Source organism: Engraulis encrasicolus, chromosome 9 (assembly GCF_034702125.1).
Source record: "Engraulis encrasicolus isolate BLACKSEA-1 chromosome 9, IST_EnEncr_1.0, whole genome shotgun sequence".
Taxonomy (NCBI): Eukaryota; Metazoa; Chordata; class Actinopteri; order Clupeiformes; family Engraulidae; genus Engraulis; species Engraulis encrasicolus.
In genome coordinates, this window is record NC_085865.1 from 45,112,445 (window position 1) to 45,137,443 (window position 24,999).

Consider the following 24,999-nt stretch of genomic DNA (forward strand, 5'->3'; position numbering starts at 1 on the left):
CGTCTCCTTTTGGCAGGGAGACTCCTCGGCAGTGCGCACCACTGGGGCTGTCGACTCCTAAGCTGTCGAGTCGACTGCCAGTTTATGAGTATGCGTGTCAAGCGTTCTGATGCAAGAGCCCTGCAATTGCGCCGGTGATCGTAAAGCAGAAAAAAAGTACCGGCTACCGTCATTTCATCACAATGGGTGTGATTCAACAAGACCACGGTAGTCACTTCATCAGTGTCGTTTATGAATGAGAAATTTTTTACTGGCTTTTAAAAATAAACATCTTTTTGTCAGTATGTGTTGTATATACAGAGACAAAGCCAAGTAGTCATTCATGATGAGAGTGAATACACATGATGAAGGTGAAAATCTTGACTGCAATACTGGGACCAGATCTAGAGCAGACAAGAAACAAGGAGCTGATGTGTATCAGTAATACTTAAGACTTCATACACTGTAAAGCATTGCAGCCAGTTAAACCTAAAAAAGTAGGCTAAGTTGCCCTGCTGCCTTAAAGGGACACTGTGTGAGATTTTTAGTTGTTTATTTCCAGAATTCATGCTGTCCATTCACTAATGTTACCTTTTTCATGAATACTTACCACCAGCATCAAATTCTAAGTATTCATTATGACTGGAAAAATTGCTCTTTTTATACATGAAAAGGGGGATCTTCTCCATGGTCCGCCATTTTGAATTTCCAAAAATAGCCATTTTTAGCTGCAAAAAATGACTGTACTTGGACCATACTAGAAAATAGTTGTTTATTACTCAGTAAACTTTCATGTAAAGATCAAATTTGGCAGTAGGCAGCCCAGTTTCAATGAGCAGCATAGTTGCAGTACCTTTTTTGACCATTTCCTGCACAGTGTCCCTTTCAGTTTGTAAATTTACTCAACTTAAGACTTAACTCAGCTAGAGGCTTTCTCATGTTGAGTTAACTTACAAACTTAGGGCAGCAGGGCAACTTACTTTTTTATGTGTAACTGGCTTGCAATGTTTTACAGTTTACTGTGGCATGAAATCATCCATTGGCCTGAATTTCGTGAACACTTGTGTAATATTTCGCACTTACAACAATGTATTCGTTCAAGATTACAGCATACAGCCTACACAGTCCTCTGAGATATAGGTTAATGCACATTGGACTATGCACACAGGCGTTAGTTTGACATCACGATTTTACACTTTGCTAACGAGATGGCTTAGTCTTTATTGTGTTGCCGTTTCTTCTTCGCTTTCTTCTTACTGTTTCTTTTTCCACACACGTTTTATATTTCCTTCTCCTGCTCTTCTTCTTATGCCATTTTTTCTGCTACCACTCTTTATTTTCTCTCAACCCTCTCTCTCTCATACCTAATAAAACCTGATCCGTCCTTTTCCCTACCATCCAGTATTTCTCTTGCCTGAAATCCAGAGCCCCCTGTCTGTCTGTCTGGACGTCTAGGTCTCATCCTGTCTCGTTCTCAAGGTTTTTCTGTTTCAAATTTCAAGTCTTCAAGTCTGTCTATGCCATGCATGTTGCATTCAGAACTCTCCAGAACTAAAGCCCAGAACTCTCTTTGTGTGTCTGTCTACCTATCTGTCTGTCTGTCTGTCTGTCTGTCTTTCTGCTTGTCATTCACATCTAATGGCTCGTTCATAATAACATTTGAGTGACAATACCTCTGTCCTTATTTCACCTGGGTGGCACTTTCTCAGGTTATTTTGCTCTGAAAAAAACTCCCCCCACTTTCTTGTCAAAATATGGAGGAAATGAATGGATAGGATATGTGAAACACTCCGTACATACAAGTATCATATCTGTCTCAGACATAGGACTATGAGCCTTGGATGTGCATTGGATACCTATGATCCCTTTACACAGCCTCATACTTTGAGCAGCACAGTATTTCAGTCTCATCTCCCGCACATCCAATTCCTTTTTGCCGGGTGCAGGGTCAATGTAAAGTTCATCTAGGGTAAGGAAGAACTGTACACCTGGGAAAGGGCCATGGTGGCCTAAAATGTCACGGAAAAAATGGATCTCCTTTGTGTGCAGTTCTTCCTTAGCCTACATGAAGCAGCACAGTAACCATCCAGTTTTTGTTTTGTTGCCATTCGTTTCTGGGGTGAAGTGGGAAAAAGGGAATTGGAGACCCACCAGACCAACCAGTGTTTGTGCTTGTAGCAACACTTAAGGGGGATTGTGGGAAGTGTTCTCCCCTCAGGGGCCTGGCGTGTGCCCTTGGGGAAATTCCTGGTGGCTTGTGGCTAGTGCTGGCATTGCAAAACGCATGGTGTGATGTTCTGGACTCCTCACATTATGACTGACTTATGACTGTATGTGTGTTCCCATTGCGTTAGTCGTTGGTGGTGGACATTAAGTCCAGTTAGATCATTATTGTTAGATAATTATTGTATCACTATCTTAATTAATTATTGAAAATCGTTTGTGCCCAAAGCTGACACTCTTCTCTCTCCTCTTTGCATTGCATACAGCCTCCAAGGAGAAGAACAAGCCCCAGAGGTAAGAGTCCTAACTGATGGCCAATGAGAGATTACCTTGATACTGAGCAGAGCCAATCGCAGATCACCTGGTTACTGACTGCCAATCAGAGAATACATTACATTACAGTAGTGATTCTCAACGGGGCCGCACAGTTCCCCCAGGGGGCATTGGGTAACCCTAGGGGGTGTTGAGAAGGATGCAGTTGGGAGGGGGCGGTGCTGGCCTTCTTATGATCAGGTAAAAGGGGCGTGGGGGAGACTTAGGATGAGGTCCAGTGGGGCGTTTGTTCAAAAAAGGCTGAGAACGACTAAATTACAGTATACTTATCGGACACATTTATCCAAGGCAATATACAGTCATTAGAGTTATTTGGTTTCAGAGCCCGCCCGATTATGGAGCCTATTAGAGTTATTGGCTACACAGCCTGGAGCAATATCAGGTTAGGTGCCTTTTCTGAGCCCATGGATGATATGGGAGTTGAAACCACAACCTACTGATTCCAAGACCAATTTCCTGACCAATTGGGCCATGGCTGATGACATTGCTGAGTCACCCTGTAGAGCCACATTATCCAGGCAGAGAGCGTGGTTGGCTGCTGCTCAGATGCTCCACTTTAAAAAGTTTGTTGTTTTGGGCCAGCTAGAGCTAAGATCCATCTCTGTTTTGGAAACTGGATCTCAAAGACGTTGCGGTGAAGCATTAAGTGGTTCTCCTCTCCTCTCCTCTCCTCTCCTCTCCTCTCCTCTCCTCTCCTCTCCTCTTCTCTCCTCTCCTCTCCACTCCTCTCCCCTCCTCTCCTCCTGTTCCTCCTCCCCTCTCGACCCCTCTCCTCTCCTCTCCACTCCTCTCCCCTCCTCTCCTCTCCTCTCCTATTCTCTCTTCTCCACCTCTCTCCTCTCCTCTCCTCTCCTCTCCACCCCTCTCCACTCATCTCCTCTCCTCTCCACCCCATCCTCTCCTCTCATCTCCACCCCTCTCCTCTCCTCTCCTCCACTCTCCTCTTCACCTCTCTCCTCTCCTCTCCTCTCCTCTCCTGACTGCTTTGTTCCTCTGCTCTCCTCTTTTCATTCCCTGATTGCTCCTCTCCTATCTTCACATCTCTCCTCTTCTCTCCTCCTTGTCTCCTCTCCTATCCCCTCTTTCACTCTACTATCTTCCACTCTCCTCTCCTCTCCTCTCATCTCCTCTCCTCTCCTCATTCCCTCCTCTCCTCTCTTCACGTCTTACTCTGATCTTCTCTTCCTTCCTCTTTGTCTTCCTTCTCCTCTCCTCTCCTCTCCTATCTTCTCCTCTCTCCACCTTCTCTTCCCTTCCCTCCTCTCCTCTCCTCTCCTCTCCTCTCCTCTCCTCTCCTCTCCTCTCCTCTCCTCTCCTCTCCTCTCCTCTCTTCTCTTTTCTTCACTCTTTGTCTTGTGTCCTCTCCTTCCCTGTTGTACTCCGCTATCTTCTCCTCTCTTCGTTTTCTTCAGCAGGCCAAAGGACCAGGGCAGCATGCTGGAGAAGGCCAAGACCGAGTTCCTGGGCATCAGGAAATCACTCGACTACCAGATCGAGACAGACGTTTTTGAGAAGAAGAAGTACAGTTGTTTTTGGATCTGGTTAAGACAAATATTCAGTAGTTAAACAGTCAAACAGCCTGCTCAACAGAAATCAGACAAAAATGCCAATATTTTGACAAGGACTGAAGGCTCTGAGTCAAATTCGAGCAGTATCAAATTCTGAAAGGAAAAAAAAATTGGCTTCGTGAAGCTAATATCCTAAAGCCTGTTTGTTCCAGGCACTCGCTAAACCATCTGCTGCTAATTACGGCATTGCTTCAGTCAGGTAGATTTTTCATCTTTTATTGTGAAATCTTCCTGTCATAACGACATTTCAGGAGTTTTACAAATTAGAGCTGGGGCACTCCAATTCACATGGCTCCATTGCACATTAAACTGAGTTGAAACTTGACTGGACTTCACTGACAGGTTTAGGTCTCGGAGAGCAGCACGACTAAAAAAAGAAAATATAGTAGTTTGACAGGGAACTAAATCTTGTAGTGTTGTAGTGTAATGCCTTTGGGCTTCTCGTCAATTTAGTTACAACCCTACAGGGTTCAAAGTTATTCTTGAGGTATTCAAACTATATTAATACATCGTAGACTATGGACATTTTACAGTGTATCAACAAATATGAGTCTAAAATAACGTTGTCAAGTGAAATATTCAATATTTAAACTTGTACAGTAGATTTCAAGAGGTTTTATTGTCATTGACTGGTGGTCTGTACAATTGAATTAAGATTATAACTTCATTTTACTCTGTGTGTGTGTGTGTGTGTGTGTGTGTGTGTGTGTGCGTGTGTGTGTGTGTGTGTGTGCGCGTGCGTGCGTGCTACAGAAACCGTGAGGAGAGGATGAAGACGCTCCTGAATGCGTTCATGGCGTCTAAAACAGGCCCCATCCTCTCCACGGTCCTCGTCTCTCTCAAGAGCGAGTTCAAGGAGCCCAAAACTACTGGCAGCTTCTGGTGAGCTCACAGTAACAATTCTTGATCACTTTATTTCAGGGTTCACAAATTAGCCATTTGTCACATATTAGCCAGTAAATGCCCAATAGTCTGATTACGTATAAGTATGGCTGGACAGGCTTTTTAAGTGTCTGTCTGTATATAGGTGCAACATTGACAGTTTGTTTGGTGTGTATCTATTCATACATTTCTTGTTCATTAACAATATGTCCACAACAATGTAATTGATATAGGCCTAATTGAATAAGGACCTAGTAGGCCCTTGATATTGCTTAACACTTACAAGTCTTATAAGTCGCTTATACAGACAATAATTATTAGGCATGTGTTAGTGGCTTATACTGTATGAGAATCCTGTCACTGTGTTACCCAATGCTCTAGTCAGTGCAAGTTACTGGGTATCTACCTACAGTATATCACGAAAGTGAATACACCCCTCACAGTTTTGCAGATGTTTGAGTATATCTTTTCATAGGAAAGCATTGCAGAAATGTAACTTTGACACAATGATTAGTGACCTTTTATCAACATATTTAACCGCTTAAATTTCTTGTTCACTCAGAAAAAAACAAAATACAGCCATTAATGTTTGAACATGTACTCACAAAAGTGAGTACACCCCAGATTAAAATCCGGTAGAGAAGGGGCTATGTTGGCTCGAATCGTCTCGAAATGAAACGGAATGAAAAGGGATGACAAGGGAGGTCATCAGTGTGCGTTTCAACCTTTCTTTGCATTGAACTTTTACATTTTGAGTCTGCATCTGGCTTAAATGGATTGGTGTGAGATTTGAATGCAATCCTATGGAGAATATCATGATCTGCTTCAGTAGTCACAGTGCATGTTGACATGTATGTTTCTTTTAGGTGTATTTCAGATTGCCAATGTTGACAGTATTCATGCATCCCCAAACCATGTCAGTCCCACTACCGTGCTTGGCTTATGAGAGGATACACCTTTTTTGTACAACTCACTTGTTTGCCACCACACATGCTTGACACCATCTAAAGCAAATTTGTTTATCTTGGTCTCAAGAGAGATGAACAGACCAAGGATATGGATCACTGGAACCATGTTGTGTGATCTGAAGAGACCAAGATAAACAAATTTGCTTTAGATGGTGTCAAGCATGTGTGGTGGTAAACAAGTGAGTTTTACAAAAAAAGGTGTATCCTCTCATAAGCCAAGCATGGTAGTGGGACTGACATGGTTTGGGGATGCATGAATGCTGTCAACATTGGCAATCTGAAATACAACTTAAAGAAACATGGATGTCAACATGCACTGTGACTACTGAAGCAGATCATGATATTCTCCATAGGATTGCATTCAAATCTCACACCAATCTATTTAAGCCAGATGCAGACTCAAAATGTAAAAGTTCAATGCAAAGAAAGGTTGAAACGCACACTGATGACCTTTTCATTTCGTTTCATTTCGAGACGATTCGAGCCAACATAGCCCCTTCTGGCCTCACAGTTGTCCTAGTAACTGCTATCCAGACAGCTAAACAATTCCAGAAAAAACACTTGCGACACCGAGGGTGAAGTTTGGTCGTTTATGGAAGATTGTGAAACTGAAAAACATACAAATTCATTCGTATAAATCTACTGCCATCTCTTGTGTTGACATGAATATAGAACCAAATAACAGTTACATAGGGTATACACGGCATTGTCAATATGAATTCCACTGCATTAATATTGGAGCTAAGCGAACATAAATTCATTGAGAGTAAATGACAAATTTAAGAAGCTGGTGTACTAGTTACTTTGGAACAGATATAACATCAAATCAAAATATTATTTACAACTTACAGGGATTGCCTTTAGCTGCGTACAAGGAACGATAGATTAAACCGGTGGGTTTCATGTAGCCTAGTGCTTGAGATAACAAACTGTCAAAGAATTATGCGCGTTCTAAGTCTCGCAGCTGGGGTACAAAAGTAAACAATTGTCAAAATAAGGGTTCTCCTGTTAAAGGCTGGCGTAGCCAGAACACTCCCCGTCTGGTATCTTTAGAGATGCCATATTTACACTACCACAATGTCCTGACTTAATCGCTCTCCCCGCCATTCTCTGATGGGAGTGGCGAGATCGTGGAGCTCCATGGAGCTGGGCCTGGGTGCAGCGCTGTTGGGTGCCTATTGCTGTCACACTCAGTACATTTGATTACCGCCTCACAATTGCGGGCTACATGCTTGTTTTGATGCGCAACACTTAAAACAAATGTTCTTCTCCTGTAGAATCCTCTTTCGTTCATCAATTGCCATTTCCCTGAACCCCGACATACTTGTAGGGAATGTGGCTTTAGATGTAGAGGGCATTGTCTCTCTGGGTCTTCATTTGCAGTGGTGGAGTGTGAGTGGGTAGTGTCAGTTTTATACACAGAGACTGATCTTGTGTTACTACTTGACTTTCACTGACCTTTTCTTTCCTGCTTGCTGTGGTCGGGGTGAGAAGGCTAAAGCTTGGGTCGTTGCGTGCCTTTGCTTGCCTGCGTATAAACTCTAAAAAGAAATCAAAAGGAGGATAATAAACCCTTAATTTTTCCTTGTATTGCGAGCCCTCCATGACCCACTTCTCTTGAAGTGAGTATGGCAGTTTCTCCACTATTGGATTTATCCCCCTTGCTGTGTGTCGAGGTAGGATAGGCCGGGTAGGTAACCTTCGTGCTTTGCAGAGTCGATCTCTAACAGCAAATCATACAGCTCTCTAAGCCTATGGTACCTCTTTGTGTGATATTTTAGGGAACTGCTCAAGTTTAGTAAAGAGAGCTCCCTCTACAGCCTCAGGCGCACCATACATCTCCTCTAACCTCTCCCATACGAGCCCCAATCCTGCTGCCTGGTCCCTCACATTTACTGATCTAATGCGGCGTGCGTGTGTGGCAGATTCTGGGCCTAACCACCGTATTAACAAATCTAGCTCTTCCCCTGCTCTCTAAGATCTAGGCTCTCGATCGTATTCATGAATGAGCTTTTCCAGGATAAGTAATTTTCAGGCCTGTCATCGAACCTGGTCAGTCCTGATGACACAAGTTGACTTCTTACCAGGTACCTTGCTAAGTCAGATGTGGGTGTGTCACTGGGGTGATGTGCTGCTCTGGGCATGGGAGGACTGTAGTTGTGGTGTGTGGGCATGTGGGTAGGTAAGCTTGGTCTGGAAGAGCTGCGTTGTTCGTGCTTGGGTGCGTGGGCAGGTGAGGCTGGTCTGACAGGGCTGTGCTCAGGGTGTCTGGATGCGTTGGCAGGCAAGCTTACTCTGTGAGGGCTGCAGTTGGTGTGCTTGGGTGCGTGGGTGGTTGAGTCTGGTCTGGGGCGGCTGTCATCTGTCTGCTTGGGTGCGTAGATGGGATGGCTGTAGCTGGGGTGCGTGGTCAGGTGATCCGGGTCTGGGATGTCTGTAGCCGGTGTGCTGGGGTGCGTGGTCAGGTGATCCGGGTCTGGGATGTCTGTAGCCGGTGTGCTGGGGTGCGTGGTCAGGTGATCCCGGTCTGGGATGTCTGTAGCCGGTGTGCTGGGGTGCGTGGTCAGGTGATCCCGGTCTGGGATGTCTGTAGCCGGTGTGCTGGGGTGCGTGGTCAGGTGATCCCGGTCTGGGATGTCTGTAGCTGGTGTGCTGGGGTGCGTGGTCAGGTGATCGGGGTCTGTAGCTAGCATGCTGGGGTGCGTGGTCAGATGTTTCAGGTCTGAGATGACTGTAGGCGGTATGATGGGATGCCTGGTCAGGTGATTCAGGTCTGGAATGTCTGTAGCCGGTGTGCTGGGGGGCATAGGCAGGTAAGCTTGGAGGAGGACTGTAGTTGCTGTCTCTGGATGTGTGAGCAGGTAAGCCTGGTGATCTGAGTGGGGGGGTGCGGTCATCATGTCTAGATGTGTGGGTAAACAAGCCTGTATGTGACTGGTTACTCAGAGATTCAATGTGAATGTGAGATATATCCACAAACACATCACCTGCTGCAAGGTGGTCATTAAGCTCAGCACTTTGATGCAAGTCTTGTTGAACTGAACGTGAGCTGTCACTGTGATGGCTGTGTCTTTCTACATAGTCCTTGGTGCGTTGTTCTGAACTTTGTGTAAGTAGTAGTATATCTGGTCTACTGTGGTACTCCTTATCAAAGTCTACAGCTGCAGCCTCCATTACAGCTGCTTCAGCCATGGCAGCCTCTGCCTCTCTCTCCCTCTCTAAGGCGATGAGTGTTGCGTCTAGTCGGGCTTTTTCCATTTTTAAATCTATCTCTTGACGTGAATATGCAGCTCTTGCCTGCGCGGCTTGGGCTTTAGCACGAGCAGTAGCTGCTGCCAGCGCTAATGAAGCTGTACTCGTATGCGGGTTTGCTGATATCACGGACGCGTTTGTCCTGTCCATGGCAGAGCCATCTAATAACAGAGTTGCGCAAACCAGGGACCAGGAAGTCGGTTGGTGATGTGATTCTTGTAGATTGAAATGTTTCTTAACAGTAAACTTCTGTTCGTTGGAAACTAACACAGAACCATCACATACCAAACAAAGATTAAGCCTATAAACAAATTACATTACCTTTACCACATTTTCTGTGTTCTACGGCCACCTCCTGGAACTAAGTAACTTCTAATGGAACTAAAGTCAATGGGGATTTCCATGTTAACGCTCCGTGAGGCTCCATGAGAGCCGCCATTGCTGTGGAAAGATTGGTCCATAGAGGTCTATGGGAGTGGCGTAACTCTGATATTAGATGGCTCTGGTCCATGGCTATGGATGCGTGGTCTACCTTCCTCGTTGACGTGACGTTACACTTGCGTGCTGGGTCTGTCTTCCGCTGGCACAACAATGCGGTCTGGTCATCAGCAGCTCTTCGTAGGTCTCCCTTTTCACTGTTCTGGCCTCACAGTTGTCCTAGTAACTGCTATCCAGACAGCTAAACAATTCCAGAAAAAACACTTGCGACACCGAGGGTGAAGTTTGGTCGTTTATGGAAGATTGTGAAACTGAAAAACATACAAATTCATTCGTATAAATCTACTGCCATCTCTTGTGTTGACATGAATATAGAACCAAATAACAGTTACATAGGCTATACACGGCATTGTCAATATGAATTCCACTGCATTAATATTGGAGCTAAGCGAACATAAATTCATTGAGAGTAAATGACAAATTTAAGAAGCTGGTGTACTAGTTACTTTGGAACAGATATAACATCAAATCAAAATATTATTTACAACTTACAGGGATTGCCTTTAGCTGCGTACAAGGAACGATAGATTAAACCGGTGGGTTTCATGTAGCCTAGTGCTTGAGATAACAAACTGTCAAAGAATTATGCGCGTTCTAAGTCTCGCAGCTGGGGTACAAAAGTAAACAATTGTCAAAATAAGGGTTCTCCTGTTAAAGGCTGGCGTAGCCAGAACATAGCCCCTTCTCTACCGGATTTTAATCTGGAGTGTACTCACTTTTGTGAGTACATGTTCAAACATTAATGGCTGTATTTTGTTTTTTTCTGAGTGAACAAGAAATTTAAGCGGTTAAATATGTTGTTAAAAGGTCACTAATCATTGTGTCAAAGTTACATTTCTGTAATGCTTTCCTATGAAAAGATATACTCAAAAATCTGCAAAACTGTGAGGGGTGTATTCACTTTCGTGATATACTGTATCTAGTGTAATATTTTACCAGGCATGTGCTTGTAAGTTGTCATCACCTGAACATTACCAATTGAAAGACCACTGTTTATGAGTGTAGTAGTTCACCACAAAGCATAATGCATTCTCCTGAGCATTCTATCTGTGCACCTCTGCCTGCCCTGAGGAACATGCACACAGAAAGGCAATTTGCTTCCAAATAATGAAAACTGAAGGACAGAGGAGAAGTTTCTTTCTTCAGACCATTCTCATTTTCAATGTATTTAACTTAATCTTGATGCTTGAACTTTGCACACAATAAGATACTAATACAGGAATGCTGCCTTTATTTGAAGGTTCGACAAGCTGAGGAATGACGCTGCGAAATTGGGGGAAGATAAACAGCTCATGTTCAATGACATCCTGGAGAAAATCTCACAGTTCCAGAAATTTAACGTCAAGAAAGTTGCATACGCCAAGGTACAGCATACACATCATTCAACATGGGGGGCAGCCGTGGCCTAGTGGTTAAGGAGATGGGCTTTAGATCAGAGGATTGCAGGTTCGAATCCCACCCTTACCTCTCCCTACACCTCCATCCATGGCTGAGGTGCCCTTGAGCAAGGCACCCAACCCCACACAGCTCGAGGGACTGTAACCAATACCCTGTACTCAAAAAATAAGTGTAAGTCGCTTTGAATATAAAAAGCGTCAGCTAAGTGTAATGTAATAATGTAATGTAACATGAACTTCATTTGGTGCCTGATGATGATTATGTTATAGTGACTGTATTTGCTAGTAGTAACAATCATTTTCTAACAACACACCGCTTTCACCCTCACCCCTCAATGTTTCGCCATGCAGGAAAAGTTCTGCCTGCTCGTCATCTCCATCCCGGCCAATCAGCTTCTCCGCCCCGCCCTCCAGGAGGCCCTCCTCTTCCTGGCCAATCACGTGCTCCAGGTGCTGCCGCGACAGGTCAGGCAGTGGTATCAGTACCTCAAGCTGCCCTTCTCTGCCTCCATGGACAGCTTGAAGTGAAGTGATGTCTGGGACTGCACTAACACCTGTCTCTCAGACACCTGACGAAGACCAGACAGGTCGAAACGTTGTGCCAAATTTTCATTTATTAAATCACAACAAGGGAGCTTTTGTGGTGTGCGGATAATTTGTTCCTCTTTTCATATGCGTTCTCTTGATGTCCTGCACCCACTGCAATTGCTTTTCTGGGATGTGCGCGCACCTCACAACCTTTTGGGAATGCACTGACCCATCCCTCAAGGCCTTAAAGCAGATCTTCAGATGATTCTTTATAAACCCACCTCGCCAATGGATCTTTTTTTTCTCATGCGTAAAGACTGAAACAGCATTTGTGGTTATTTAAATTCTGCGATCCTTCAAAGCTTCTCTAGGTCAGCCTTGCTTCCCCTTTTGGAATGTGGCTTGTGTTCAGGCGATAGACTACACCGTCTCTCTCACTCTGACCTGGATATGACTCTAGTAGCGTTGAAGTAGGTTTGTGTGGTTTGTGTGTGTGTGTGCGTGCAAGTGTGTATGTGTCTTTCAAATATCTGTCTAGGTTTCTGTGTTTACCCCCAGCCCCCACTCAGTCATGGTTTTCTCCCCTTCACTGTGTGTGTGTGCGTGCATGTGTGAGCATGTGTGTGCTTTACTCTTCTACGCTGTACTGGCTGGCTGTCCACGAGCCCAACACATGCTGACAGACACTCTACCTGGCAGCCAGCTCACGCTGTATGGAGCCAGGTCAGGTCCGATTTCCCAGCAGCACCCAAGTGTGTAGGGTGTGGGTGATTACCAGAACCAGAACAGACCTGGCCAGAGAAAATCATTTCGTCCTACACAGGACACATTATTGGACACAACACCTGTGGAGGTTGCTTCCTGCTCGACAGTATCTGTCCCCACTGGCCTCCCACACAATATCGCAGTATGGTGCCAGGTCGGGTCCGATTGCACAGCAGCACCCTAAAGCGTAGGGTGTGAATGATGACCAGAACCAGAACATATTGGACGACTGAAAGCGCTGTGCTCAGGGTGCACATTGGGACACATCATCCTACGCAGCAGCTGACAGGACTGATTCCTGCTGGACAATGCTGCCCCCATTGGGTCCCAACACAATACTCCATGTACAGTTGACAGCTGGTAAACTCGTCACCACACAGCTCCTACAGTCATGTAAAGAAAATGGTCTTTCTTTTCTCTGTTTCTCTGTCCCAGAGTAGTGTTTATGTTGCAGGTCTGGCATTACATTGGATGAAAATGTCAATGGAATGTGTGAACCTTCTCTGGCTCTGGGCCAGACCGGCTGTCTTTGATCCCATTTAACCGACATCTAAGGTGTATTAGGTCATCTAAAATGGAGCATGTCAATGAATGGGGAAATAGCAGTACTGATTGTAATGGGTGGACGAATTTGCTGGTATTAATCAAAATGGCAGCCTTCTTCAAATCATTTTGAATAGTGTGTGCACAGTTTCCTTATCCCCTCACTACAGTACATGTGAGTATGTTTGAGTGTCTATTTTACATTTTAAAATAAACAGTTTATGTTTTAAACGTGTGTGTGTGTGTGTGTGTGTGTGTGTGTGTGTGTGTGTGTGTGTGTGTGTGTGTGTGTGTGTGTGTGTGTGTGTGTGTGTGTGTGTGTGTGAGAGAGTGCGAGAGAGAGAGAGAGAGAGAGAGAGTGTGTGTGTGTGTGTGTGTGTGTGTGTGTGTGTGTGTGTGTGTGTGTGTGTGTGTGTGTGTGTGTGTGTGTGTGTGTGTGAGAGAGAGAGAGAGAAACAGAGAGGGTGTGTGTGTGTGAGAGAGAGAGAGAAGGAGAGAAGAGAGAGAGAGAAAGACTGAGAGCTTAGCTGATCACGTACAATCTTATGTGTGTATCCAACAGAAACATTATATTACAGAAAGGCTCATAGGGGATTGCGCCTTAGCCTACTTCATATGCTGAAAGGAAATAAATTGAATATGAAAGTCATCGACTGCACAGCCTTTCATGCCGTGTGTCAGTTGCTCCACTTTATGGTTTCTCTTTCCCTAATCTTGTGCTGTTCTTTTAAGAGTTCTCATTCTCTGTGTGATACTCTCTGGGGAGTATGGGGCTGGACTGGTGGAGGGGGGGTGGAGGGGCAGGAACTTTTAGCTGAAAGGGCCCCCCCTCATAATTAGCGGCACAGAACTGACTCACCGGTCGGCCCCGCACCCTTGTGGGCCCCTATTTTCAAAAATGTAAATATACAGTATATAGGTATGTATTTCTGAAAATAGGGACCCATGAGGGTGAGGGGCCCACCGGGAAATGCCCGCTGTGTTAGATGGCCAGTCCAGCCCTGGGGAGTATGACGAGACAAAGGAAGACGACATATCAGAGGCTCACATAGGCCTACCGAACAGTTCCTCCAAAGCCAAGTCAGTTTTATCCACAGAATTGTTTCGGTCTGTGAGAGACAGACACACCACTGCAGAAATGATGGGATGCTGTAAAGAGTATTGGTTTCTAATTCGGCACGTCACTGTAGGGGCCAATCTGTGTCTGCTTTCAAGCCAGTTTAATCAATTGTCTATGCTGTGATATCTCCTGCGGGATCACAGCTCTTCTAACAAGAAATTAAAACAAAACATTCCCAAGCGTGTGCTCGTGCTCACAATGTTTGCTTTATTGGCAAAGTGTTCTGTAATATCACCTTAAGACACCCCTTCATAATAGCGACGTGTGCCAGCTTCCCTGGTAGAAGCTCAGCTGGTGAGGCTATTAGCAGAGAGCAGCAGCACTGGTTGCTATGAGACATTGCTGCTATGCTACTAACGGCTGCCATAAACTGGGTTAATCTCATCCCACTGTCCCCACAGAGGATTGATCACAGTCTAATACAGATATAATGACTTCTCTAGAGAGAGAGAGAGAGAGAGAGAGAGAGAGAGAGAGAGAAAGACAGAGACCGAGAGAGAGAGAGAGAGAGAGAGAGAGAGAGAGAGAAAGACAGAGACCGAGAGAGACCGAGACAGAGAGAGGTGCTGTTGGGGGCATGTGGAACTTCTTACTGCTTCACAAGATCATATAGGGATTATATCAAGGCATTATTATCGTATTATATTATAATCGTCAAGCATTTCTAGATGATCATCAACAACATAAATAACTTTCAACAAGGTTACTTTTTGAAGGGGCAGGTGCTTTAGCAAATTATAAGTTTATGGGGTGTGGGATGGTGTCATTAATTTTGTGAAGTGAAACCTTTTTTGACACACCTATGTGATCCACTCTGCTGTCATATGCATCTGAGGATTTTTTATAGGCAGGTTGAGATGTGTTACCTGCCATGCGCATGAGGAGTTGTCATAAATGTGACATAGCCTATCTTTCTTCAAAAAGACTGTCTACCTGCAATGTACAAATCTTAACATTAATTTGTGTCATTTTAAATCACATGGTCTGAAGACTCCTGTCAGGAAGCATTTTCCACTATTCGCCACAAGAGGGCCTCATATTACCATATTAAAACTGGCTCTCTCAAGTGGACACAGGAAGGCACTGAGACAATAGCAGGAACACAGATTATACACAAGCATGTCCATGTAAACACACATTTCATGATGGATAGTTGCTTTTTGGGGGGGAATGTGTGCAATGCATACAACACCCTCATATCGTAATGGTGGCATGACTGCACTGTTGAACTAATCAACCCACATTTAGATAACAGATACAGCTGTATCCATTAATAAGGGAATACTTATGACCCTGACACCTATATAACCTAATATTGACATTTTAAGTGCACATTTCTGATCACTGTTATCTAATTCTCGACAACAGTATAGTAATGAAGACACAAACAATTGTCACACGACACTGAAAGTGTTGTTTATCTGGGGGGAAAATGCAATAAGACACTGAGGCAATATGTGCAAACAACGTTTTGGGAGAGATATTAGGATCACAACTCGTTTCAATTTTTCTGTACAACATTAATTAAAGTATACTCAGATGCTTTTATTTTATGCTGATGTAATTAACTGAAGGGTACCGAAGCAAGGAAGACGTAGTAGGAGGCCGACAAGAAATGTCAACAGGCCTGTGTTTAGCCCACTATTTTAACAATAGACACCGTTTGAATCAAGAAATAGTGCATAAAGCTAACAAAAAGCCTCCCCACCACAAACTTCATCCAACCAACGCAGAGTCAGTTGATCATAACACAAGCACAGGTCTACCGATCAGATAAGTTACCTGTGATCAAAAGGGAACCGTGTTTTTTTTAAACTTTTACTTTTGACACCTCTGTGCATTGGAAGAGAGGACGCAGAGTCGGTAGTGTGCAGATAGCTTCATATGACAAAAGACACAGAGACAGTGGTGTGCAGATAGCTTCATATGACAGAAGACACAGAGACAGTGGTGTGCAGATAGCTTCATATGCTTTTATTCCATAGAAACCACTGCAGCTCACATGAGCTGCAGCCAGACGCCACAATGTCGGTTTTCTTATAACTTGAGTGATCCAGTTGAGACAAGCAAGTCTGTCTGAGCGATGAATTGTACACACACACACACATTTATGTAACCATACATACGTGTACTTGTTGCGCAGTCAAAAATGATAACCACTCATCAATGTCCTCTCACACACTCACACATACATAAACACAGATGCCTTTGTGCTTATTTTGCACTCATCTCAATACATGCCCATAGCCATGCACGCACAAAATGATTTTCATATCATTTTCGCCTCTCTCTCTCTCTCACACACACACACACACACACACACACACACACACACACACACACACACACACACACACACACACACACACACACACACACACACACACACACACACACACACACACACACACACACACACACACACACACACACACACACACACACACACACACACACACAAACACTCTCTCGCTCTCACACACACACTCACACACAGGCAGAGCAGGGGACATGTCACTTCGAAACACTGGCAGGGTTCTAGAACTTTCCCTGCAGTGGTGTTCTATTCAGAGACTGAGCTTGCTGTGGAGACCAAGATGGCCACACCCACAGGTCTCTGATGGATGTGTAACCGTGACTACAGATCAACAGTCTTCGACGCGCTCCATCGTCCAACCACCTGCACCTCAACGTATAGAAAATAGACTTCCACTGCTCCTAGCACAGTACATTCTTTCTAGGTTAGGGGCCCGATAAATATTATGCGCCTGTTGGTTCTCAAAATATATATATATACATACATACATACGTACAAAGGTCCATGCGTTCACCATATACATATAGCACAATAAATAAGTCACGAGTCAATACAGCATTAGGATGAACGGGGCTCCTTTCATGGTGAGAACGAACGACAGCGGGCGCACTACGGAGAAGTGGGGCGACAGGCAGCATTCGCAAAATATGAGTCACTTTCCAAAGTCCCCCTCTATTTTTGTCCTTCTCCATATCAGCTGTGTGTGGATGCAGTATGTAGGTGGGGACAACTAGGTGGTGGGGTTGCCTTGACCAGGGAAGCTGACGGGGCAGGACAAAGGGGTCAGTTGTCCTGGGCTCAGATAGAAATGGGGCCCAGAATCTAATCCTCATTACATTGTATTTATTGGTTGGGGGACCTTTACAGATGATTTTGTCCCTGGCCCGGGTCAAAGCTGTACAAGGAAAGCTGAAAGCTGCAAAGCTCCAATAAGGAAGGTGGGACCATACAGGGTGTAGGTAGGTAGGTGGCTTTCACGACTGACTTGGGTTTAGCCTAACATTTTAGGGGATGAAGCCCAAAAACTGTGAAAAAGACCTACAGTACTTAGCCAGGGTTGTCTTCTGGCCAAGTTTGGGTCTCGGCATAAAACCATAGTGGGCTCCTGCTGTGCATCATAACCGACCAGGATCGAATCCCCTCTGACGTCGATACTGTAGGAGTCAAATGATGCCAAATTCAAATCTCTGGCTGCGTGTCATGTGACAGATAGTACCAGTCAGTGGCACCAGAGATTCTTTAAGTATATAGAGATATGCCAATGTAATAGGTTGCTATGGGCACCTAACATGACCAGGTTCCGGTCTGCCTAAAGGGGCGTGTCATAATGCTCCTAGCATTGAATAGAACAGTCCTTAGGTCTGCCTAGGTCTGCCTAAAGGGGGATTTCCCCCCCTCCCCCTTGCAATTGTAGAACCCGGAAACAATGGGCCGATGGAACTTCTCTCTTATCTATTCTCTCTGCCCATAGTGGGCTCCTGCTGTGCATCATAACCGACCAGGATCGAATCCCCTCTGACATCGATACTGTAGGAGTCAAATTATGCCAAATTCAAATCTCTGTCTGCGTGTCATGTGACAGACAGTACCAGCCAATAGCACCAGGCAGTTTTACACATCTGTGGGCATGGCATACTGAATGTCGGGTACTTTCACAGGAGGGTCCTGTGTGATGGGGAAATGGGGTACGATCTCAACATTAGAACTCCCTGCACCTTCTCCAGGTCTGGAGCTAGATATAAGCAGATAAGGCGGTCACCAAATTTGTTGGGGGTATCCCAAAGCCATCAAGCAAAAAGCAACATTAAACTTTACAATGACAATGATTAGTCATTCATGGGCATTCGGTATATATGTAGGTACTAGATCCGCTCTGCTTGGTCAGATGAACAACGGTTTAAATTCAGGAAAAGGAAAGGGGAGTGTTAGCCTAGGGCACCAAATGGACTAGAGCCGGCCCTGCACCTTCTCTGCCTATGTAAATGAGTAACGTTCCTCCAGATACAGGAACAGAGGCTGCTCACAGGAGGAGGGGAGATGAGAGGGGAAAAAAATGTGTGTGAAAGAGAAAGTCAGACTGTGTGTGCGAGAGATAAAGCTACTGTGTGTGTGTGTGTGTGTGTGTGTGTAGAGAGAGAGAGAGAGATAGAAAGGGAGTCTATGGGTTGAATTTGGCACAGAGGAAGAGGCTGGTTGCTAGGTTACAGGTCTGTCTGCGGCTGCACAGAAAGCATCTCTTTGAGGTGGTCACCCATAATGAACACACTGTGACCTCTTGAGCCAACACACGCATGCACACACGCACACACGCACGCACGCACGCACGCACGCACGCACGCACGCACGCACGCACGCACACACGCACACACGCACACACACACACACACACACACACACACACACACACACACACACGTACACACACACACGTACACACACACACGCACACGCACACGCACACACACACGCACACACACAGGAAATGGGTTAATGTCACCTTCACATCTGTAGATGTGAAGATAGAGCTAAGTGAATATTATACCCGATGGCAAGTGAAATTATGACTTTTTCCTCCCGTAAGTCTGTTGGCTTGGTAACGGGAGGTAAATGACCAATAGTGAGCCGTGCTAAGAGGAGGGTGGGATGGATTATAGACATGCATTATGCCTATGGGATGGACGGTCGCGCTCAGTGGCCACTAGGCTACGCCTCTACCCATCATGCATCTCTCTTCCTCCCAGCAGGCATCTGTCTGGCCAACCCTTTGGGTCCTTTAACATGAATAAGGATTCACAGGCGCCAAGCAACCAGCCCTCCCCCTGCTTTGTCTGGGTGAGAGTGTATGTGAAAAAAGAGGAGCTTGTTGTGTATGTCTGCATGTACTGTGCGGCAGAAATAAAGAAGCTTAGTGTTAAGGTGTGTGTATGGCAATGACTATTTTATGTCTGTGTGTGAGGAGGCTAGCTTTGGGCTATTCACATGTCTCTACATTTCGTGGGAGGAACCGGAGAGAGAATGAAAATGTGGGAGTAAAGAAGAGAAGAGTGAAGGGGAGGGTGAGAAAATGTGAGTGTATATGGCAAGCTATCTATGGAAGTCGTTCTTGAATCACAGCCAATCCCAGAGGCTCTTGCCAAACAACTTAAAGTCTCCTAGTCAGCACCCCCCACTCCCCCACAGAAACACACATAAAAAGAAGGATATCCAATCCACCACTCCCACCCTGCACCCAGTAGTTTTGCGAATGCTGCCTTGGTATCTATATAACGTTCACCAGGGGAAGAAGCAGCACATGTGCACACACACGCCTAAGATCTGCATCTGGGGTTTGCATGGATTCAAGTATTCCTTGCGTACACACACATCATGTGTATGCCTGTCTTTTAAATTGCTGGCTTAGCTTAGCAGGAAACATCAAGGAGAGTGAGCGAGTCTTCAACGGGAGGGGCTTAGCACCAATGGGAGGGACTAGACGTCAGTGGGCGTGGCTGGGGAACAGTGGCGCAGCTAGCGGTTAGCAGTTAGCATTGGCAACGAGACCGCAGCTTCCGGTCTTTCACATCACAGACAGGTGAAAATCCAGTGTTTTGACACACACACACACACACACTCACACATACACAGACATTCACGCAATACCTCAAAATAAATTAAAATATAAACATTTCAACATTAAACATGTTTCTTCAGACTTTTCCTTCCAGTTAAGTTATTAAACAGTCATTGAGGAAGGGAGTTGGGATGAGGGAGCCTGTGCATTAAATCAATGCAACTAATAGAAGTTCAAAGATGAACTTAAACTTACAAACTCAAAGACACGTAATACAGCGCCAAAAAAAATGAAAAAAAAAGTAAAAGAAAAAAGTGCAGTCTCCAAGACAACAACATAACCAATTATAGCCATTTACAGTAAAGCAAATATGCAAACAGTGGTCTAATGTAGAAACATGTTTATGGGTGTGTAGGATGGATCTAAACACATGTTTTCACTCAATGGTGTAAAACATCCCAGCCCTTGTTCAAAGCACCTCCTACAGACTTAACGTATGAAGGGGACAATCTGGGAGATGAAAAAGACACTGGAGATTCACTATTGGTTTCAGAAACTACCGAAGCTTTGGTGATTTCAGTGTTTTTATGTGTACTCTGGATTAGGAGCAATATGATCGATATGATCGATATATTTCACAACAAAGTTAACCTTGACTATGAAGGTTTGAAAGACAAGTTTCATATTTCAAGTCTATAGTATGTTCACATAGTGGATAATAACAGGTAAATTGTACTATGTTGAACACCAATCTTGTATGAAATGAAATTATAACAAGCTATAAATATATTTCTCAAATTGAGTGGCAGTTAGCCCTTCACCTCAGTGAACTGAGCCACTGCAAGGACAGGAAGTGGGCTCACTGCGTCACTTACTTCCTCCTCATTGCGGTTACTAACCATAGTTCTCAAAGAAGCGTCACTCAACAATGCACTCTTGTGGCCTTGTGCTGACTCACTTCAGAATCACCAACTTTAACTGAACAGCAAGCCAGCCAGCCTCACAAGACCACTCAACAATGCATGTTGTCTACATATTTGGTGTGTTCCAGTGTTCGTTAGACATCTCCCAGTGTGGTCTTCCAATGGTGGTAAAGAATATGCTCCGGAGACTGACGTAAATCTATCTGTGTCTTACAATGTGTTGTTCAATAGACAGTGGGCTTCAGAAAAAAAGCAGGACTTGTGTCCATGCATGCATTGCACACCCATTCATACCAGCTAACGTAAAAAAAAAAAAAACACGCACATGCGCACACACACCACACACACACACACACACACACACACACACACACACGCAAATACACACACTTCACGGGCCGTCACAAGGGCCGTCACAGTGAATGTGCAGAAGTGTATGCCCTAAGGCCTCACTTTACCCATCAGTCCCCCTGTCCGTCCGTTCCTCTGTCTGTCTGAATCTCCCTCTTCTCTCACATAAAAGACTTAGAGTATTTTTCAGTGATTAACATGCAGACCCAAAAAATAAATACTTCTATACTGAAAGCAAGTATAAAACATTTTCTTCCTGGTTTTGTACAGCAGGTGATTTTTTTCTCGAACAAAAGGAAACGTAAAATAATATCAACACCAACAACAAAAAAAACATTCAGACAATGAACACAAACTCAAGAAACGTGAGTTGGGGAAAACGTGGGAATGAGGCAAAGCATTTTTACAGACTGTAATACGACATGACCAACAGCTGGCAACCTTAACCGGTCAAACAAAAAACAATCTTTTGGCTCGTAGGTTCCTGTGAGTGTGCTGCAGTGCACTGCTTCCGAACTACTGAGGCTGTACGTCTAATGTCTGGTTTCACACAAAGACAGCTTTGTAAATTAATATAATAAGATAAGATTTGGATTTTTAAAGCGGTACAGTACATTGGTCTACAAACATGCACCTCCATCCACTTCCAGAATGTCATTTGGCATCACTGCTAAATCTAAGAACTTTTATATAATTTCCTGTCACTTGATGTCCCCTGCTGAGGCCTAATCTTCAAGCACCAACCCGTGTCTGTCAATGCTACCAAACCTCTCCAACATGGCTTAATTTACAGTAACTACCGAAGGTCTCGAAGGCACATCCTCTTCCTGCACTCTTCTCTCTAGCTAGCTAGGCTGGATGAAGCTAGGGTAGCGTGCACAGCGTAGCTTAGTCAAGCGTAGTGTACAGTAAAGTAAGGCTCATGCAGTCTACTCAGGATCCGTGCTGTCATATTCTACAGAAGCCACAACTACTGATTGACTTTGGACGCACATAAGAAGCATTGAACATGCTTGTGGCAAGCAGGCTGAGTCTTAATGCCATTGGTTTTATAGAAATGCGCTGAGAAAAACAATCGACTGCTGAAAGAAAGCGCAGAGAGAAACAACTAGCCACTTCAGTGAGAAAACACTGCAGCAGGATGTCAGTTACACTTTTGCAGTACACGGAACGGAATGACACAGGAGGCAGGCAGGCGAAAAGGAAGCGTTCACATAGATTATCCATGGAGTCGGCCGGTTGATAGACAGGGTTATTGCAATTCTAATGGGAATAGGAAGGGGGAAAGATCACCACTAAAAGCCCTACCAGCCAAACTATTGATTTTTTGGGGGGATTTTTTTTTCCTTTTTACTGGTGACAACACTCTCTCACACAGACACACGCACTCCAACTAACACACACACAAACACACAAGAACGCTCTGAGAACACAGACATTGACAACAGCCTCCCTTTGTTTGATATTTTTTGTTTAGTTTTGTTTTTTTGGACATTCACCTCAGATGAGGAACAATAAACCACTAAAAACCCGTTGCCATGACTGTGTGTGTGTGTGTGGTCCTTGTCCAGACTCCAACAGCAGGTCAGGAAGTCAAGTTAGTCTGTGGAGGCTCAACAAGGAACCCCAATGAGAAAACACAAATCCAGAAGCAGTTTCGGACAAATAGAAGGACAAGGAGCCTTCCAGTTAATTTTTTTTCTTGACAATAGGCTCACTTGCCATTACCGTGTTATAACAGTTCTCCTTCCCACAGTTTTGTAAATGCAGTAAATTCCTCAAACGACGCAATCACTCTCCAAGCCATCAGAGGTTGCTAGAGAGCTGCTTGCCTTCCAGTGTGAAACCTGCTGTCTCCAGGCAGAGCACAGCATTAGACTCCCCTTGAGGAGGTATGAGTTTATGTATGTAAATTTGTTTGTGTTTGTGTGGTTTATTCCTTAAAAAAAAGAAACAAAGCCTTGACGCCAACAGAGTCAGTCAGTGCTAGCAGCGACTAGCTTAGCTTAGCGTTGCGTTGCGCTAACAGAAGAGCGACATGCGGCTCCTCCTCATGGCCTCGCTGATGAGGTAGGCGGGGCTGACCTCCGGCTCCTCCCTCATCACCTCGATGCTCTGCCACTCGCCGCACTGGTTGGACTTCTTGATGGTGTCCACCACGCACAGCGCGTACAGGCAGTCCTCGAAGGTAGCCGCCATGGTCAGGGGCCGGCCGTCCCAGGTGCGCCGGTCCTCCTGGCCCTGGAAGGCCTGCCGCACCGCCTGCACCATGCGGATGGTGCCCATCAGGTAGGGCGAGGGGATGTCGCTGAAGGCCTTGTCCGGTAAAGACGCGTCGCCTAGTGCCGTGCTGTCCTTCAGCAGGAGTTGCCGACCCCCTTCCCCAGTGTTCTTCTGGCCGTAGAGGTCGGTGCCGCTCACGGACAGCCGCCCCTCCGTCCCGACGATGATCACCTCCTGGCGGAACTCGCCGGGCACGTTGAAGTTGAGCGTGACGGTGCAGCATGCGCCGCCGTCCAGGACCATCTGGAAGGTGCAGAAGTCGTCGCTGGTGATCTGGCGTATGCCAGCGATGTGGTCGGTCTGCTTGACGAAGGTCTTGAGGAAGCCGTGCACCTTGGAAGCGCGCCGGCCCGTCAGGAAGCTGAGCAGGTCGATGATGTAGCTGCCCACCGAGTGCAGGCCGCCGCCTCCCATCAGGTCATCACAGCTCCAGTTGTACTTCTTGCCCAGCAGGCTGCCGCCGTGCACCTGCAAACACACACACGCACACACAGACACACATGCGCGCAGACACATGTATGCACACACACACACATGTACGCACACACACACGGTCGTGCACGCACGCACACACACACGCGCACACACACGCGCACACACACACGCACAAACACAGACACATGTATGCACACACATACACACACATGTACGCACACACACACGGTCGTGCACGCACACACACAGACATAGACACACGTATACACACGCACTGTTTATGAAGTACATATATATGATACGCTATGTTTATGGCTGTACTGAAAGAAAGTAGCACACAGCAATGACAATTAAGTACCAGTGTAGTCTTCATGCCCCAATGTCTATTCAGACACCATTCATTATCATTACTACTGGTCGGTACACTGTACAGCACATTTTTGCATCTCTAAATCATTCCAAACAGCGTAAATAATATTGAAAATACTGCAAAAATACAAGTATATATTGGTACATGAGAATGAGGTTCAGGATGTTTCAATTCTTCAGAATAGCAGGATTAGGAGAGAAAGGGGTGTAAGAATAGATTGATATTTTACTAATAGCCCACATGTTTAACGTCTCAAATATAATTTCCTTTTTCTCTTGCTTTGTACAATGAAAAAAATCCCACTACAGTATGTATACGTATGTTTAAGCCTGCTTGAGAATAGTGTGTGTGTGTGTGTGTGTGTGTGTGTGTGTGTGTGTGTGTGTGTGTGTGTGTGTGTGTGTGTGTGTGTGTGTGTGTTAGACTGCACGCGTGTCTCCATGGTTACCTGAGCTTCGCAGACCAGCAGCTCCCCGACGTAGCCTTCCTCCACCAGCTCCTTCATGCGCACAAACGCCGGCAGGAAGCGCAGCACGTTACCCATGATGCTCAGCAGCTTGGGGTAGTACTGGGCGGCCGACATCATACGGAAGGCATCCAGGGGAGTGGCTGTGCGGTCGCAGATGACGTTCTTTCCGATACCTACAGAAAGAGCGATAAGAAAGCAAAATACGAGGAGGTGTGAGACTTCAGCAGCTGGCCTCATGAAAAAAT

The 24,999-nt window shown here is 45.3% G+C and overlaps 2 protein-coding genes and 1 long non-coding RNA gene across 4 annotated transcripts in view; 1 reads left to right on the plus strand and 2 right to left on the minus strand.

Moving 5' to 3' along the window:
* LOC134455879 (uncharacterized) overlaps positions 1 to 11,734 on the plus strand; it is a 22,584-nt gene extending 10,850 nt beyond the window's left edge. The window contains exons 13-17 of one of the 2 annotated variants that reach the window (XM_063207225.1): positions 2,469 to 2,496; positions 3,948 to 4,055; positions 4,857 to 4,985; positions 10,944 to 11,067; positions 11,452 to 11,734. In XM_063207225.1, coding sequence (XP_063063295.1) covers positions 2,469 to 2,496; positions 3,948 to 4,055; positions 4,857 to 4,985; positions 10,944 to 11,067; positions 11,452 to 11,628 — 566 coding nt within the window. In that variant the 3' untranslated portion in view covers positions 11,629 to 11,734. The remainder of the gene's footprint in view (positions 1 to 2,468; positions 2,497 to 3,947; positions 4,056 to 4,856; positions 4,986 to 10,943; positions 11,068 to 11,451) is intronic. The other variant, XM_063207226.1, reaches the window with a different exon arrangement.
* On the minus strand, positions 9,923 to 10,372 carry LOC134455171 (uncharacterized). The gene is made up of 2 exons (XR_010036051.1): positions 10,196 to 10,372; positions 9,923 to 9,954 (listed from the first exon to the last, which is right to left on the minus strand). It is a non-coding gene; the product is annotated as an uncharacterized LOC134455171 (long non-coding RNA).
* A 7,095-nt stretch (positions 11,735 to 18,829) lies between the features above and the next one.
* The window catches only part of gfod1 (glucose-fructose oxidoreductase domain containing 1), a 60,269-nt gene continuing 54,099 nt past the window's right edge, over positions 18,830 to 24,999 (minus strand). The window contains exons 2-3 of the mRNA XM_063207227.1: positions 24,734 to 24,927; positions 18,830 to 23,948 (exon numbers count right to left, since the gene is read on the minus strand). Coding sequence (XP_063063297.1) covers positions 23,220 to 23,948; positions 24,734 to 24,927 — 923 coding nt within the window. The 3' untranslated portion in view covers positions 18,830 to 23,219. The remainder of the gene's footprint in view (positions 23,949 to 24,733; positions 24,928 to 24,999) is intronic.